At 38.8% G+C, this 19,883-nt stretch overlaps 1 protein-coding gene across 5 annotated transcripts in view; it reads right to left on the bottom strand.

The window, feature by feature from the left end:
* LOC148032450 (pentatricopeptide repeat-containing protein At5g27110-like) overlaps positions 1–7,019 on the bottom strand; it is a 47,865-nt gene extending 40,846 nt beyond the window's left edge. For 4 of the 5 annotated variants that reach the window (XM_087683123.1, XM_087683125.1, XM_087683126.1 and 1 more), the window contains exons 1-2: positions 3,235–7,019; positions 2,905–3,018 (exon numbers count right to left, since the gene is read on the bottom strand). In XM_087683123.1, coding sequence (XP_087539249.1) covers positions 3,386–6,505 — 3,120 coding nt within the window. In that variant the 5' untranslated portion in view covers positions 6,506–7,019 and the 3' untranslated portion in view covers positions 2,905–3,018; positions 3,235–3,385. Of the gene's footprint in view, positions 1–860; positions 3,019–3,234 lie in introns of those variants that run through there. The other variant, XM_087683122.1, reaches the window with a different exon arrangement.
* Between the last annotated feature and the right edge of the window lie 12,864 nt (positions 7,020–19,883).

Genomic DNA, 19,883 nt, shown 5'->3' with positions numbered 1-19,883 from the left:
CCAAGCTACCTTAGCTATGGCTTTCTGGCATTTTATGTCTATTTCTTATAATTTCAGTTTAAAAGCTTGCTGTGGAATTTAGCTTTATTACAGTTAGTATTCTTCTACATTTTCTAATTCTTTTTTGGAGTATTATTCTACGTCTTCAATTTCTTCAAACCCCTTCTCTTTCGTCTACTCCTCTCCCTGAATCTTCCTTTACCCTGCTGCCTCTTACCCCCGTGGTGGACTCTCAACACCAAACGCACCAACACCGTGTTAGGGGAAGTTTATGCTATCATCAGAGATGAATTCCGAAAGATATTTGGGCTGATTTGGGGCTGATATCTTCAGCCATATTCAGAGAATCAACTACAGCATTGTTCTTTTAATTGCTTTCTTACTCTACAGAAGATATCTTGTCAAAATATGCAAGTATTATGTGCCCCTATGGCAGGGCAATGTTTGTAGATCATTCATAGATGCTTTGAGTTTAATTAAGAGGAGCTTTTTCTCTTATTTCTTGGCTGTGGTAACTTATTCTTTTCAGGAACTCAATTTGAAGCTCTCTTGAAGCAAGTCTCTTTGCCCTACAAGCCTTGTAATTGACTCATAAGCTTTTGTCCCTAACAGTCTACATTGAATGTAATCATGCAAAGTTGATTCATGCTATGGCATCATGTATGAATGATGGGATGCAGAGTTGTTTATAATACATGACAGCATATACTTGATTTTTTGATTGCTCTTACAGTCAAGAAAACAAGCTTGATTTGAGTTAGAACTTATGAGATAATACTCTTGTGATCTTTGCTAAGAACATGCAGTTGGAAGCTCTATCAACATCTTCAAAAACTTGGCTTGAAACCTTCAACCCTTCTCTTATCTCTACCATCTCCGAAGTCTAAGCTCTTGAACCCCCATACATTCTTCTTTCTCAAACCCTTGTGATTGACCGTGAAATACCTCTTGAACCTTTAAACATTCACTATAATCTACTTAACTCTTGAAGACACATATCTTGTCCAGTTTTCTTGCCAAACCCCTGTGGTGACCTTCAACCCTACACGCTGCGACAATGTATATCTTCAAGCTTCTTTCAAATTTTGGTATAGCCAAATGTCGGCCTATTTCTTGCCCCATGGATCCTAAGTCCAAGTTGGTCACTACTGGAGCTCCCCTTCCTAATGCTACCAAGTACAAGTGTCTTTGTTGGATCACTGATTTGGCTTCTCCATACTAGGCAAGCACATGGCATTTTCATCTCCCAACACACGTACATCTCCAAGCTTCTTTCAAATTTTGGTATGGCCGAATGTCGACCTATTTCTTGGCCTATGGACCCTAAGTCCAAGTTGGTCACTACTGGAGCTCCCCTTCCTAATGCTACCAAGTACAAGTGTCTTTGTTGGATCACTGATTTGGCTTCTCCATACTAGGCCAAACATCTCTTTTGTGGTGGCATTATTATGTTCTTTTATAAAGACTCCTAGTCAAGCTCACTGAAGAGCTATATTGTGTGTATTGTGCTACTTACAAGGGGCTTAATCCTATGGGATCATGAATGGAGAGGGAGCCACTCTTGCTAGATGGAGTGACTCAAATTGGGCAGGTGATGTGAAGTCCAGACGCTCCACTATAGGTTTTGCTTTCTCCTTGGATCAAGAGCTATCTCATGGAACAGTGAGAAGCAGCCTTCCATGGCCTCATGCAGGCCAAGTATTGTGCACTTTGTTCTACTACTCACGAGGCACTTTGGCTCCGTTGTTTGTTGGCAGAGATTGGCTTTCCCCAAACATGACCCACATAGGTGCATGTGGATAACCAAAGTGCCTTACCTCTGGCAAAGAACCTATTGTTTCATGCTCGTATGAAGCACATAGAGATTCAATACCACTTTGTTCAAGAGCAGATCCTGGATTTTGAGTTAGCCGTGGCCTGCTATCCCACAAAGAACAATGCAGTAGACCTTTTCACAAAGCCTCCTCCAAAGGCTTCCATGCTACATCATATGAGATTGTTGGGTCTTTAGACACTATTGGCATCTAAGAGGGGGTGTTAGCCTGCCATTTTATCTTGCCAGTCTGTCATCTCCTAGTTGTGAGCTTTATCAAAGGCTGACAGAGACATTGGAGCTCTGACTATCTTCTCCATTCCATTTTGTGTGCATTTCTTCCCCTAGTTAGTGTCATGCATGTTCACACTATATCTATAGCCATTACACATGTCTTGATAGAGGTTATGTAGCCCCAGACATCAATAATCTGCACAGAGAGTGCCATGTCAACATTTTCGTTACCTGATAGTGTTGGTCCGCCAGATTGGAGCAAGCCAACTACATATTTTTGGAGTTCATTGTTTTTTTTCCCTGCCTTTCATATCATGGATTCAATCACCCATGATCCGAGGGGGTTCTGCTAGTTATATCTACGACCTCTATATGTATGAACACACATCAGTGTGTATTGGCATGTGAATACACCTCGGTATGTGTGTGAGCCTAGGTTTAGGGTTTGGGGAAATCCCAAGGCTATATAATAATCCCCTATTCTTGTATTTTCATATCATGAAATTATCACATAAATCTATCTATATTGGTGTAAGTGTCTCTCTCTCTTTTTTTTTTTTCGTAAAAAGTGTCTCTCTCTCTCTCTCTCTCTCTCTCTCTCTCTCTCTCTCTCTCACCATGGAGCTTTACCCACCTTAGCTCCTCCTCTCAAATCAGCCTACACATCCAACAGAGTACACAGCCTATGAATTCTGCAGGAAAGCTCATCACAAGAAACAAAACTCAAACCCAAAGGCCTCATTCACCCAACCAAAATGATGATCTAGTGCATTGCTTTGAAGTTCGTGCTAATCTGCTGCCAATCTCAGAAAACTCAAGTGGAGTTTCAAGTTTGGAAATCAAGCTGGCGCCCATACCTGTGGTGATGATGCCCTCCTTACAGGTCTTGAGGTAAGCTCTTCATGAAAAATAAGAGCTACAGTCCATGCAAATTAAAGCTTTTCTATGCACATATCTGTAAGCAAGCATCTCTGGAAAAAGAAAAAGACTGTGAGCAAGCATCTCTTTTTTTTTGGGGGGGGGGGGCACGCGGGGGGGAAAAAGGGGGTGTTTTGTCTGGGAGCAAGCACATGCACTCCACCCTTACATCAACAAACACACACCCCCACCCCTGCCCTTGTTATTTGCACATGAACACATATGCATACACACATGTATTTGCAGAATGATGGCCAATTATTGATTACCTGCTGCTATTTTGTCTTTTCTGCTGCCTCTTGTATTCGCTATCTTTCCAGCTTCCAATGCTGGCAGGAAGGGCACAACTTATCATGTTACATGGTTCATATACCAATGGGCATAATTTGATAGTAGCAAAAAACAAACTCCAAGATTATGTCATACAGTTCCAACTTGATATGTCCAGAGTCTCACAGTCTGGTCCAGTTGTGGAACATATCCTTCATTTTTCAATGGCTTTTGAATTCTTGCTAGAAAAGCATAAACTTTGTTACAATCTGAATGAAGATTGTCTTCCACTAGAAATTCATGCACATTACTGTTAGCCTCAACCCAGGCCCTACCAGGAAGCTTCCATGCACCAGCACACTTTCTCAATTCTTGCACTTCATGCATTTCTTCCCACCTTTGAGCGTCAGCATAGATGTTAGACATGATTGTGTAGCTGGCACTAATACCTGGATTTATTGACACAATTTGATCAAAGCAGAGTCTTCCCAGCTCTATCTGGCCGTAAATCCTACAGGAAGAGAGCAAAGACATCCATCCTACATCTGAAAGACCCGGTGCACTTTGGACCATCTTCAAGGCCTCATTGAAGCAACCTGCCCGGCCCAAAAGGTCAACCATCGAAATTATGTGCTCTGTATTTGGAGCTCCAGTGTTTTTCTTCAATATCTCTTTGAAAGACTGGTGGCCTTCCTCCACATTCCCCACATGACTGCAAGCTGCAAGCACATTCGTGTACATTTCATCCAGGGGCTCCCAGCCTCGCTTTTCCATGTCATGGAGACATTGTTTTGCTTGCCTCCAGTTGCCTTGTTGGGCATATCCTGCACAAATTGCATTACAAGCTACAATATTCTGAAATAACAAGTTGTCAAATAATTTTTTTGCATCTTTTATGTCTCCAGATTTTGCATACAAATCAACGAGCATGTTCCCAATAGCCACATCAGATTCAAGTCCACTCCTAAGTATTTGCACATGGACATGCTTACCATGACTCCAGGCTCCCATCAAAGAGCATGCTCTCAATGCATACATATAGATAACTTTATCAGGATGAATGCCCTGTGATTGCATCTTCAAATAAAGATTAAATGCATTATAGCCATCATTGTGGAGAATGTATCCTGCAATCAATGCACTCCACGCAAATACACCACGATTCGGCATTTGATCAAAAATTTCATGAGCATCCTTCAGATTGCCACATTTTGCATACATATCTACAAGGGTACTTCCAACTACTGTACTTGATTGAAACCCACTTTTAATTACATGACTGTGAAATAAGTTTCCCTCAGTCATACCACCAAGGCTGCTGCACGCTTTTAAGATGTTTGAAAATGTGACCCTGTCAGGCTTAATGCCCTCTTGTTGCATTTTTCTAAAAAATTCAAAAGCAGTTAGGAAATTTTCATGCTGTACATGCCCTACTATCATCACATTCCATGACACCACATCATGTTTGAAAGACCTTTGAAACGTTGAATGGGCCTCTGTCATGTAACAACATTTAAAATACATGTCCACTAGAGAATTCCTAATTAACTCATCCTTCTCAAGCCTACTTCTGATTACTAGGTCATGAATAAGTTTCCCCTGCTCCACTGCTCCCAAAATTCCACAAGCTTTCAAAACACCTAAGAATGTGGAACTATCAGGACTAATACCCCCCCATAGCATCTTCTCGAAAAGATTGAAAGCAACACAACCATGCCCCTGCCAGGCATATCCCGTGATCATTGCACCCCAAGTTCCTGAATCTTTTTTGGGTAAGCAATCAAATACCTTTCTAGCCATGTCTAATGCCCCCAACTTGGCATACATATCGACAAGTGTATTTCCTACAATTATATCTAATTGGTAGCCATTTCTGATCATGTGATCATGTACTATCCTACCGCCGGTTGTAGCTCCTACATTGGCACATGCTTTCAAGATGCATGAAAATGTAGCATTGTCTGGCTTAGTACCTTCCTGACACATCTTCTCATAAAGTTCTAGGGCCAACCGGCCAAGACCTACACGATCATATCCCGAAATCAGTGCATTCCATGAAAACACATTCTTCTTTTGAGATCCTTTCAATAATGAATGTGCCTCTCGTAGACTTCCAAATTTTGCATACATGTCAATGAGCGCACTGCATACCTCAACATCGACTTCAAATCCCATACCAATGATTAAGTCATGTACCATCCTGCCATTTTGGAACTTTCCAATGCCAACACACGCTTTCAGAATGGATACAAAAGCTACCTTGCCAGGGTTCACCCTTGTACATAACATCTTTGTAAACAGCTCCAATGCAGAAGAATTAAGCTCAAAACGTACATATGCACCGATCAGTGTGCTCCAAGAAATCACATTCCTGTCTACTAAGTCATCAAACACTTGATGTGCATCTAGGAGATTTCCACATTTTGTATACATATCTATAAGGGTATTCCCAAGAACTACGTCCACTTGAATTCCACTTAAAATCATCTGATTGTGCACCAGTTTACCCCGTTCAAAAGCTTCGATGCTGCCACAGGCTTTCAAAACACAGGAATAAGAAACTTTGTCTGGCAATATACAATCCTTTTGCATCTTTTCAAACAGTTCAAGTGCTTGGAGACCTTGTCCTTGTTGGGTATAGCCTGCAATCATAGTGGACCATGACACCACATCTTGACTAGATAAATTGTCAAAGACCCTATTTGCTTCTGCTAACCTTCCACAGCTTGCATATATCTTCACCAACATGCTCCCAATGTTAACCTCTGATTCCAACCCAGTTCTTGCTATGTGATCATGGATCAACATTCCTTGCTCCAGTGTTCCAGCATCAGAGCAAGCCTGTAGAACTGACATAAAGACAAAGTCAGATGGCTCTTCACCATCTTGTCTCATTCTCTTGTACAGGTCAAGAACGCTCTCACATTCCCCAAGACTAGTGTGGGCTATGATGATTGCAGACCATGTATAAATGGTCGGTTTAGATATTGTACAAAAGACCATATTTGCTTCATCCAACGCTCCACACAAAGCAAACAAACGAATTAGGTGATCACCTAAAACTGACAATGAATCAAGCCCCTCACATATCATAAAAGAGTGCAATTGCCGAGCAGCTGAGATATCTTTCTGTTGCACACAGCTCTGTAGGAGACTGTACAATGTATTCCTGTCTATTACAAATCCTTGCCTAATTGCAAGCCCTACTGACCGTTCTAACCGCTCTGATAGAGAGACTTGGCTTGCATGTCCCAAGGACCACTGCAGCATGCCGTCACCAAGTTCTGCATATACTCATGTGGAAACTTGTTAGCTGTACTCAGCAGCGCAAACATAGTATAATACCTCTTCTTTTTTTTGTCCCAGGATATTGCAGATATCTCTTAAATGCGGCTGCACTCTGCTATGGAGGATAAAGTCTTTGTAATCCATTCGCTCGCTTCTGCTTGATCATGTTTTTGTCGTGATTACTGATCTGGGACATGTCCTTGACAGTTTCAAATGGCACATGTATAATGGCCGCAGGATAATTCTGTATGCGATGCCACAAATCGACCATGACTTCTACAGGATAACACTGAACAGAATAGCACCATCAGAATGTTCTTATGCACGACTAGCAATTTTTCAACAACTGTTTGAGTTGAGGGATGATGCCACGACAGGCACTCCCGCGCATCCTTCTTGAATCTGCTGGTGCGGGAGGCTACCGTATAGAAGTCTACCATTACATTCAGATCAGCGGAGCAGGCTACGATGGCTCATGTGGCATTGGACATGTAAACTTTTGATTCACTTGGAATATGCTTCAAACAAGGACTTAGGCCGGATACACACCGGCGGATGCAGGGTGGAAAAAGATGCCCTACGTGTCAAAAGGCCATTGGGCCCGATTTTTGCGGATGGCGGACATTTCTGGGCAGGGGATCTCCCCCGTCCCGAAATTCGGGACATTTTTGGCCGGGGGATCTCCCCCGTCCCGAAATTCGGGCACGTCCAATGTACAAGACGACAACACCTTTCTCCAAAAAGTGGCCTGCGGGACTGACAAGAATTGAACCCCCACCAATCCCCTCACACTTCTCATTCATTACCAATGGAACCTCCTTTTGATGAAATTCATGGGCACATTTTAGTGTGTAAACAAAGTAATGGACAACTTGCAACTCCTGTCTGTCCATAGCCCCGGTGTGTAACCAGCCTTATATCATGCATAACCTTATAGAGCTAACATGGCTATGTTAGCCAATGGAATGGAGTTGTAGTGTACTAGCCAGAAAATTTAGCTGCCCCCAAAAGAAGGCCAAATTTAGGTCGCATTCGCATACCTATAAAATAAAGGCCAACTCCTTTGAGAGGAGCACACTCGTCTAAAAAACCATAGTTCCATTACTTTCCATCGGCTCCACTAAATGTAAGGTAAGATACATAATTGTTATAGTTCTACACTTTCTAGGACCTATGATAAGCTAATCTTCTCATGAGAATATGTTCATTGAGAATTATGGAGAAAATCTTCGATGGGATGAAAAACTCTTCAATGTTTATGCGTTAAAGCTATCAAAACATTTGTGCATATCTAAAGAATTACCTATTCCACAACACCAAAACTTTACCGCTCTCTATCTATTGTCGACCCAATTATGGAGGTACTTTTAATCCTTTGATTCCTTCCATTTCTGGCTTCTCTCCCAACCCACAAACAATTGTTATGTTTGTCGGCATAATTGTCCTATCTATTCAACATCACAGTAAAAACAATGCACTGGTAGTTGAATACTGCTATGCAAACAAATTTGAAACTATTTGACTTCAACGTGTGACTTTGGCATTGCACTAGTGGGTGATGATTTGCAACTATTTGACTTCCACCTGTGACTTTGATATTGCACTGGTGATGATATTTACAACTAGCCATGTTTGAGCAAAAGCCACATATATAAGCTTAAGTGGCCATTAAGGGAAACACATGATCTTTTTTTATTACTTAGTTAGCCTAGCATGGATTTTAATTACATACCTTCTCTTCAAAAACATATGGCATCATCTCATTGAACAATGTAGTGAAAAAGCTAAGAAAAGCTTAAAGTAATTACAAAGAATGAAACAAGTGGAAATCTTCAAAACTTCTATTTTCATTCCTAGGACGTTATTACCACAGTTAGCACATGCCTAGTATTATGTGCCCACAAGTTTCTTTATTGTAACTTGTATTCTTCACCACTAGTGTTTGAGGCCATTTGGTCTCTCTCTCTCTCTCTCTCTCTCTCTCTCTCTCTCTCTCTCTCTCTCTCTCTCTCTCTCTCTCTATATATATATATATATATATATATATATATATATATATATATATATATATATATATATATATATATATATATATATATATATATATATATATATATATATAATAGATATTTCAAAAGGGTTTCCTATGCCTAAGTTCTTAAACTAATGGCATATCCTCTGTAATCAACATTTTCACTTTATTTATATTTTCAAAAAATTGTATGCTTAAGGACTCATTTTTAATACACATGTTGATTCACACTTGCATGTAATTTAAGCAATGGTACACAAGAAGTTTAGACAAAAAGGAATAAGATCACTTCATGGGTGTCTTTCATGGAAAGATTCATGGGAATACTAAAGAGCTCTGCATGACAAAGAGCAAGGCCTGAGGATTCAATGGCCAAAGAATGGTCGATCTTGAAAAGCGTGTGCCAAACCTTGATCAAGATGTTTTTCTTGCATGGACTGAGGAAGAATGAGCAAAGATATTAGATGAGGTTTTATGTGGAATTCTTTCTAATTTGCAAATTGGTAAGACAATTGGACATGTTGCTAGTATCCATGCTTTTGATGGATCCAAGTCTAATATTGATGAGGTGTTGTTAGATATAACCAGTAGATGAAAATTAGAGATTTAACTCTATATAAGATTGTTGAGAGGATTGTTATACCTTTGGTTATTCATGAGCCACATGGGGATGCTATGCATCATGAGAATTTAACTTTTGATTCACATGGAATGCATGAGCATCATAGCTCATGAACTATTTGGACAAATTGTCGGTGGTCTTTTTGTTTATACCATCATTATATGTATGTGCCTTTCTTTCTGTTGGTAGTTTATTGAATGAGTTATGCAACTACATTAGAGTGCTATGAGCATCCTATTGGAGAGGCTCTACTCATCATTTCTCTATGTGTCTTATTCTAAAGTGCAAGGCTTTGGGTAAGGCATAACTATGTCTCACTAAATTTGTATATCTTTTGATAAGACATTTGACAGAAGGGTTCTAGTCATGGTTGTGCTAGGTGTTAGCCATGGCTTGGTACATCATATTTACCCTTGTTTATGGTTTATACCTTAGTCTATGTTATGTATTTCTAAGAATAGACTTTAAAGATCATATAACATATAGTTATTGGAGGTTGTTGCAAGCATGACCTAAAGATGTACTTTCTTTATCTCATTTGTTGATCATGCCTTGTTGTAGTATGGGATTTTGACCATACAAATTTGTCCTGATAGTTTCAGCCATGTTTATGCTTTATTTCTATGTTTACTACAGTAATATTCTTTGTATTTTGTCTTCATAAATGCTTTGTGGTAGTTTCTCAAGATTCTATGGTGTTACCTCTTAGTTTTTTTCTTATTTCTTGAAGTAGCAAAGTCTTTTTTTGCAATACTTGCAACAACATGATGTATTTCCTCATACAACAAAGCGGTCCTATTATGTTTTATGCATAAACTTGGGCCTATAACACTTGAATTGCATATGCAACACCCATAATAATCATCTCATGTACAATATTAGCCAATTTTGGGACCCCTATCACTAATCTTCCTTATTTCTTCTAGTGAGAATTTAGTGTTTATTGGTCGATAGGAGAGCAAAGGTCACCGGTTAGATTCAATGCAAAGGGCTATTTTGTGGAGAAATCTAATAAGAAGCGTAGATTAGTTGCAAAAGGAAGTAGATTTGGTCATATGTCTACTTTGGATGTTGGTATTCCTACCATTAATGCTCCTATCTATACTAAAGGTAAAGATGTAGTTGCAAATATTGAACTCTAGTACAAACATAGTGGTCATAAAAATTCACAAAGCCTAAAACGAATGCAGTCAAAAGGGTTGGTTTCAATTTACTTGCATTTAAAGTTGCAAAACTGCATACGGTTTATGAAGCATGTTAGTTTGCAAAGTAGATCACGAGATATCCTTTTCCACATGATGAAAATCTAAACAACCACATACTTGATATTGTTCATATAGATATTTGGGGTCCTACACTCGATAATAGTAAGGTATATTTTATGAAAGATAAAAGTGAAGTATTTGAGTAGTTCAAGATTTTTAAGGCTATTATTGAAATACAAACACGTCTAAAAATCAATGTTCGAGGTGAAATGGAGGGGGGAGAATAACTCGCATGAGTTCGGTAACTTATTGAGATTTCATGGCATTTAATGATAGTTTATTTGCATTATATCCCATAGTAAAATGGGATTGCAAAAATAAAAATAAGTACATTGCAAAAATTGCATAAGCCTTGATGGGAACATATTATGAATAGAAATCCCACAATTGTAGTTCATGGTTGGTAAGACCCTTGAAAATTTCTTTATGAGTAAAATGCCTGATGTATCATACTTTAAAGTCTTTAGTTGTATTGCATATGTTCATGTGCATGATAAGCTAAGGAATAAACTTGACCCAAAGGTTTAAAAATGCATCTTTGTTGGGTCCTCTATAACGAAAAAAGGGGTATTGTTGTTATAAGCTTGTAATTAATAAGTTTAGAGTGAGCACATATGTAGTTTATGATGATGAGATGAGTGCTTGGTATGCATCTAGTGGTTATGCATTCAATGATGATGATCATGGTAGTCATGTGCAAATAGCATAGTAGGAATTGCATACTCTTAGTGGATCACAAATATCATTTGATAGTAAGTCTCTGGTCATTTAGGAGACTAAGGAGCATCTCCATATCTTCATATGCATTTATTAATGTTGCAAGTAATATAAAAAAAAAGGCCAACAACCACTAACAAAGGAAAGAAGAAAGTTTCAAATGGTAATGATGCATCTACTAGTTGGTCATTATTTAATGGAGATTCTAGTGGTTGCAAGACTTCCTATGATGGACTTGGTATTCTTATTGTCAAGGCACTAGGTGAATAGAAATGGTGTGCAGATCGGATGCCGTAAGCGCGCGTAGTGAGCGTTAGAAGGTCCCCAAGAACAAAAGAACTCTACTTTTTGCACACAAATCAATGTAGAAAGCTTGCACGACATGAACAAGAGACCAATTGGGTGAAATCTCCCCCCATGCCTTGTGTGAGCGCTTTACAAAGCATGTATTTCATATATTAATCATCTTCAAGCTCAAATAATAGCCCAAATTACAAAATAGCATGCTTTAGCTTTTGAGTTTGCTTTTGTGCCTAATAGAGAGTTAAAGTTAATGGGCGCCCAAGAAGTCAGGCGTACCCAAATACAATGTCCAAATACAAATATCTAAATCGTGCACCCATGTGCATACAAAAATAATAAATAAATATCAAGTGCTTTGATGAATAAGCGCGACAAAATATAGGCGCCATGCCTAAGGTATGCGCCCATCAAAATATTGACGATAACTTGAATACATGCTATCCTCCAATGCTTTCCACTGCCACCGCTGCTATCTCTACACATCAACTGAAGCATTCACAATTGTTAGTAAAATAATACAATTAAACCGAAAAAAATGAATACCTAGCAGTCTTCAGCTATATAAATAAATTGGTTAAAAATAAATCCTAACCTTAATTTATCACGAGTGCGCACTCTAAACTCATAAACGTTTATTAATTTAAATATGTATTTTGCGAAATCACCCTCTATGGAATCACCCATGTACACACTAAATTAACAAAATGCCCGAAAAGGATAGGCGTCCCCATCAACTTCTCGCACAAAGAATCCACTTTGTGTATGAGCCCCGGTAATAAAATCTTACGGAATCCACCGTGGCATGGAATCCACCGTGGAATATGCCTCCTGACATCACGAAATCATACGATTGTTAAGGTTATGTTGAGTTATCTAGTGATACAAAGGTCTAGCAAGGTTAGATATCTTGTTAAAAGATTTGGTTTTGAGGGTTATGTAGCTCAATATTATACTTACATAACAAAGGTACTTGAGGAGATATACTCCACTTGTTTTGAGGAAGTTGTTAATCATGCATATTGTGATGTAACAATGGATCAGGAGATAAGTGTAATGCATCCATACAAAACTTGGGATTTAGTACCATTGCTTGAGGGCAAGAAAGCTATTGGCTATAAGGGGTCTATAAGACTAATTATAATGTAAATGGTTCTAGTCCTAGGTATAAGCAAGGCTAGTTACTAAAAAATATGCTCAAACATGTCGAATAAATTATGAAGTTATGTTCAGCCCAATTATTGCTAGGATGGCAACTATTAGATGTTTGATTGCTTTCCCATCATCCAAAGGTTGGATTTTACATAAGATGGATGAAGAGAATAACTTCTTGCATGTTGATTTGTAAGAAAAGGCTTATATGGAGCAACCAATAGGTTATGAGGATTTGAAGCATCCTACATATGTGTGTGGGTCAATGATGGTGCTTTGTTGGTCAAAGTAAGCACCTAGAGTATGGTTTGAAAATATTGGAGAGTATATTTCCAACATTAGTTTTAATACTTCTAAAATATATCACTACTTCATGTGAGGAAGGAGGATGCAAGTTTGATCATCATCATTATTGATGTGGTTGATAGTTTTTGAGCATGACAATGATGATTTTAGGTGAGCTAGGTGTTAATTGTAGAAGTATGTTATAGTTTTTTGTATCAAGAAAGTTTCAAGTTCTTTGTTTGCAAAGTATCTTTTCAAGTTTGCAAGAGATTTTAGCAATTAATAAGTTTTTAGGTTTACTGAATGTATCAAGATTACAAGATGAACTACACAAGTCTAAATTTTTTCAAGAAGACCTACAACAACTTGTAATCTTGCAGTCCTTACAATAGCAATATGTAGTCTTGCTATTCCTATAGCAATAACTTCACATTGCTATTCCTACAATAGCAACCAATATTTTTTTTGTTTTACAATAGCAATCTACATTCCCACAACTCCTACAACAAGAAGTAATCAAGTGTGTGGATGGACTCTAACTATTGCAAAGATAATATAGCTTGGATATGATGTTCACACATGGTATGATACCTTGTAAGCCTATTTTAGTGCCATTGGAGTAGAATGTAGAGTTGAGTACTGCTATTTCAGATGAGATAGAAGACCCCTACTATGTTTAGATGGATTGTATGGACTTTGATCTACATGACTGTCACAAGATAGACCTAAGTTATGTTGTTGGACTTGTTAGTTTATGTAGGTACTTAAGAAGCATCAATTTATACAGGTACCCAAGAAGCATTAGTTGGGCCTATGAGTTAGTCTATGCAAGTATCTAGGAAGTGTCATTCAAATGCACTCAAAGGCATATTGAGTTATGTGAAGTCCACTTTGTAGTATGGTCTTTTCTATGATGTAAATAATGATAAAAAGGTATTTGGATACATAGATGTAGATTGGGCTAGTAGTATAGTTGATAGAAGATCTACTAGTTAGATTCATATTTTCACTTAGTAATACAATAATCACTTGGAGTAGCAAAAAGCAACCTATAATCACTTTATCTAGTAAAGAGGCTAAGTATAGAGGTACTTCTATGGTGGCATATGAGGTGGCATGGCTACAAAAGTTATTAGCTTATTTGAATGTGCAAGTAGATGGTCCAATTGTCATTCATTGTGATAACATGAGTAGCAAAGAGTTGGCTAGGAATGTTGTGTTTTATGCCAATATAAAATATATTGAGGTGCACTACCATTTTGTGTGAGAGAAGGTACTTGTAGGTGAGATTGACTTGGTGTATATTAGCAAATAAAATCAAGTAGCTAATATTTTTACAAAGACCGTGGATGTAGAGAAGCTTTGAAGATTTCAAAGCTTACTTAGAATTTCAGTTAGATTTGAGTTGAAGGGGAGTAATAATGGACCACCTAGTTAGATGGATCCACATATCTACACTTATCATGTTGATGGCATCATAATCCATACATGACCACTAACTCACCATTTATTATATTTAGTTAATGACACATACTTATAATTGGTACAATTATACACTTATTGTACATTGTATTGTGTAAGAAAGAGGGAAAAAAGAGTAGTAAGAAAATCTTTTTGCCTCCATCCATTTTCTTTGTATACTTGAGTGAGCTCTCTTTGTATCCACTATATGTGTACTCAATATAGTTGTTTAAGCAAGTCCTCCCATAATGGGAGTATTGTCACAATAGCTACATCAATTGTTGCTCATGTTGCTTCTCGAAAGCAAATGGCACCAAGCATGCACAAAGGAAGCATTGTAACTAGAACCTAGATTCTAACCATAAGAAGCAACAAGGAGCTATTATTGCAGGTATGGCCCAAACCATCCAAATCTACTGTGTTCTACATCGTTAGAGCTTGTAATACCTTTGGCTTTGTCTAGCATAGCAAGTTGTACATTAGATTCTAATAGCTCTTCTCAGTGGTCTCATCCAACCAGGTCATGCTTACAACGTCTTGAATATAAGGCTAGTTTGGAGTAGCCAATCATAATATCTATACCATTGATAACATCTAGTTGCATGTTTCCATCCCTAGGATCTATGGTGCTTCCCCCTATTCTGCCTTTTAAGGCCCTAGATCCACCTCCATTAAGCCTATTCTGCCTTTTAAGGCCCTACCTCCACCACCACCCCTAATGTCTACCAAGGTTTCTTTTCCTAAGTTCTATGGTGCCTTGACTAATCAAGACCTAGTTGCTCATATTTGGTAGTTTGAGACTGCCCATTCTTTAAATTATCTAGGTCAAGTCAATGATGTGCTATGCTGAAGGAAGTTGTAGCATGGCTAGTATAGAAACAAGGATGGAAAACCTATATAGGTGCCAAGATGGTCGTTTCTCAATCGGTTCTAGTAGTATCATATGGATCTCCAAAGGTGGAATGCATGAAGATTTAGAAGCATGGACGTTCAACCTTACATGCTAAGTTCTTCATCCTTCTTTGATGGATATCCACCAATTAGCCGATTGATGAGATGTTGTTGTTAACAATAAAAAGACATGAAGAAAGAAAAGAGCTTTGTAGGGCCACAATTTTTTGAACTTCTATGTTTTATCATTATTTTCAAAGCTGTAAATAGACCTAGGCTCCCTCCCATGCAATTTGTATTGATAAATAAGTACTTGAGTTAAATATATGTAAATCAAAAGCTCTAGTTGCATGCAAGAAGGAGTAATGGTCACTTAGCCAAAAAGAGGAATGGAATACCCAAGGGGAATGGAAAAACTCTAACCCTAAAAACTTGTATAAAAAGGATAAGAAAGAATGGAACAAGCTATAGAATGGAACAAGCTATTCTTGTGTGTGCTAACATTTGGCTCTTGCATTCTTGCTTTTGTCTTGTGGGAGAGAGAGTGAGAGGGAGAGGTTGAGATTGAGGGAAAGAGTTTCACACAATGTGAATGGTGAGGGACTAGGAGTGAAGCCGCCATCTCTTCTTGTGTACTCTCTCATGTCTTATCCATGTTGTTGCCTTATATGATGAATGCCATACAGGGTTTGAGAGCCTAAGGAGTGTACCTTGGATTATGGGGTGTGTGAGAGCATTCTTCATGTGTGGAGATACGCCTTGCACATTCATTACAATCGAATGTGGATTCATGTCCAAGAGACAATGTGAGAGGTAGTTGTCAATGCAGTGGTTGAAACTCTTGAATCAATAAGAGGGTGTCCAAAGTCTCAATGTTGAGCATGTGGTGCGTAACATTTTGGTTCCATTGCTGGGATAAATGACACATTGACTATGAAGTCACATGTACACTTGTATATGGTGGAATAGGAGGGTACATGAAATAGTTAGGATTTTTGTTTACTTTGGTTAAAATCGTGGTTAATAATTTTTGTTTAATTACGTATGGTCACATGAGATTCATTTTTTGGGACGAACATGCTTGAGTTGATGAAATATTAAATGGAGTGCTTGATAGTGAATAAGAACACCTAATGTTTTATTTACTCACATTGAGAAATTTTTTGCAAGAAGATAGGGCAAAGAAAATAGGAATGAGAAAGCATTATCTTCATTATTTTTTAGTAATTCCATTGCTTCCAACTTCATACATGCAAAGGGCTCTTGAAGGAGGGAAGGCTAGAGAGGGGGTGATCTCCCCTTTGGTTCCTTTTAATTTGTTTAACTTTTAAAAAAATCATGTAACTGAGCCTAATCTTTCCATACTCATCATCATCATCATCATCGGCCTCTTCTCTTTGATTGCTAGCCCCATCACCACCACTCTGTCACCACTAGCTCAACTAACTACCTCTTTGTAGCACTATGGTTGTTAAAATCTACACCTTAATGTGCCATCTAGTCCCCCCACTCCATGTGGCTCTATCACCATTATCAGCTCCACCTTGAGCTCTAGTAGGAGTTACCTCTTGTGGCATTGTTGCAGCACCACTTGCATCGGCTCTTGGCAATCTCCACATTGCTAGCTATCTCGATGCCACACTATGTAACACCATCTAACATCCCGACTACCCAATATCACCTCGCAACCTGGCTCCACCTACTTTAGAGTTGTGTACCAACTTTGTTGCCACCACCATGCCCGGTTGATTGTAGTACCTCGCATCTTGCTCTATTAGTCACTACTACGTCTAGTCAACTATAATACCCTATGCCATGACACACAATGCCCCTCATCTATTGCATCACCCGAGCAAACACCACTATTACCAAGGTGTTGTTTGTGTGCGCAACCACCTCACCTCCTATAGCCATGATGCTCTCTCCCTCATTGCCCACCCTCAGTCCCACTCTACCCATCCTCAGTTGACACTTCTCGATATAGTCACCACCATTGTCAACTCCATGCGGTACTCCTCTGTCAATGGCTTCATGCTCCACTCTATTGTCAATGGCTTCTCCTCATGTAGCCTTGACCATGATCGTCATCACCACACCCATACCTCCAGCATTATCATCAACATCATCATGATTTGTCATAATCATCATCATCATCATCATTCTTTGCCACCATAATCATCACTACCTTCTCCTTTGTTTTTGCCTCCATCATGATCATCATATCCATCCTCTTCGCTTCCTATTCTTCTTCCTTGTTTTCTTTACCCTCATTGCCTTCTTTGTCACCATTGGCTTCTCTAACAAGGCTGCTCGCACCATCATCACCATCATTATCATATTCTCTTCTTGCAGTCGTAAAGGAGGAGCCACTATCAACGAGCCAAGAGGCATTGCGGAAGAGGGAAGCACCACTTTGGAGAAAAAGAGGAGCCACCATTGAAGCATGCCATGGTTGCCCAATAAGTATGCTCATGAAACCACACACTTTATGCATTAATTATATTGGTAGAAGATGATATAGTGTCTGACTAGGAGGGATCCTCCCCACAATCCCATGAGTGACTCTCTCCCCTCCTAGTGGGGTGAGAGTGCATAGGGGAAGAAGGAGAAGGGGACCTGCAATGCTTAGATTAATAGGCATGCACGGTAGTATGAGTTTGAGTTGTTCTTTCCTTTATTGATGATGAGTATGAGGAAGAGGGTCAGTGGGTTGGTAAATGAAGGAAATTAAAGTCATATGCATGTACCTCCATCTTCCCTCAATTAGAGCATTAAATGAACCTTCAAAGGCCCATGTGTTGACACTGAATATTTCTTAAATGAAGTTGATTGATTTTTAAATTAATTCATTTATTTTGATCTTTGTGTGTGCCTAGGTCCTTTATATTTATGTGCATCTTGTCCCCTCTGTATGCACTCTTTGAAAAAACTTAATTTATTTCTTTTCTACTCTTAAGGAAAATGGTCTTTCTCCTCTCGATATGCACTTATGTGTATTAGATAGGGCTAATTATGGTTGGGAGCATTAGCTTCAACCTCTTGCACACTTGACCATCCAACCTACTCGAAAGGAAGGATTGGTAGGAGTGGCAAGATAGGGAGGAGGGGTTGAGGCACCATTGCCACATGTGGTTTCATAAGAGCACACATGCACCACATTAACACACAAAGACACACACAGACACAATTACAAGTGCACACTAAGTCCCTCCATCTCACAATCGAGATCTGCCCTACTGGGAAGGGAGAATGGTACTAAAGTGAGAGGAATGGAAGGTACTTAGGTTGCATTATGTGACACCACCCTATACATGTGTGACACAATTACACATGTCATGCATCCATAGACACACATGCATTGTGCACCCATAGACACACAACACATCCAATCACTCATCCATATATATACTATTGCATTGCATCCATCAACTCATACTGTCACAAAGTGCATCCAACTACACACATAGATGCACACTAGACATTTACATATATAAATACACACACATTACTTGTGTATAGACAAACACACGTAAGTATAGCCATAAACATGCACACAAAGTCCTCTTCTCCGTCTCCACAACCAACATCCTCCCTAGTGGGTGTTAAAAATCCCAATGTGGGGTGTGTATAAAACGATTAACACATAATTATGGTGGATTGTAATAGACAGCTAAAGAGAGAAAGCACATAATATGCACACTCAAATGTTCTCTATTGCATTGCATACAATAGCTACACTTTTATAAAAGAGATAAGGCCTCATTTATGTAGCCTCACACATTCCATGTGTATCTCCATGTAACATACTATTACTCACACTTTATATGTGTGCACCTATGTGACACACTTCTCTCCACACCTTACATCTATGTCATCACACCATACAAACTTTAGCACATAGAGTGCTTTCACACACACATACACACATGTTGAGCTTACATTCTCAACACCCCCGCTTAAGCAAGCTGTTTCCTTTTATCTTTTCACCCATCCAATGTAGCATTGTACAATCAGAATTGCTACCTCTCAATATCTCAACACTCCCCCTCAATGCTATATTGGAGTGTTTACATAGCTAAACACATCTAGTCCACCATGTGCATGTACCAACATTTGTTCGAGGACTGCTTGCTCAGGTGGACCTAACCCATCCTTTTTGAACAACCCTAGTGTTTAGGAAAGATATGAAAAATCTACTTCTGCATCCAAATGTGCATGTTTTCACACACCATGCACTTACAAAGTCCTCTTGAGATCTCAATCTTAGGTAGAGAACCCCAATACAACGCAATCCTTCTATTACCTCATCTCGAAAAGACTATGTCAAGATAGACATGCATACAAATGCATTCATTTTGAGCCTCTAAGTGGCTTCACACATAGAACCCTTATACCATGGGTGAATATGATTTTATGTTTTGAGCAATTGGCTCAAGTACAATAACACACATTAATATATGATTGGATGTTTAACACAAAACTCACTTCTCTTTGTGTGAGAAGAAGGATTCATACAATTAGAATGAAAAAGTTTTGTCCTTTTATAAAGAATAAGATTGGGGATAATGGAGAAAACTTGCAACATTATCATCATCTTTATCTTCTTCTTCCTTCTGCTACATGCTTGGCTATAGT

The sequence above is a fragment of the Lygodium microphyllum genome, chromosome 8, assembly GCF_053477565.2.
Source record: "Lygodium microphyllum isolate KBCC chromosome 8, Lygodium_microphyllum_v1.1.10, whole genome shotgun sequence".
NCBI lineage: Eukaryota > Viridiplantae > Streptophyta > Polypodiopsida > Schizaeales > Lygodiaceae > Lygodium > Lygodium microphyllum.
This window is presented reverse-complemented; position numbering and strand designations above follow the sequence as displayed.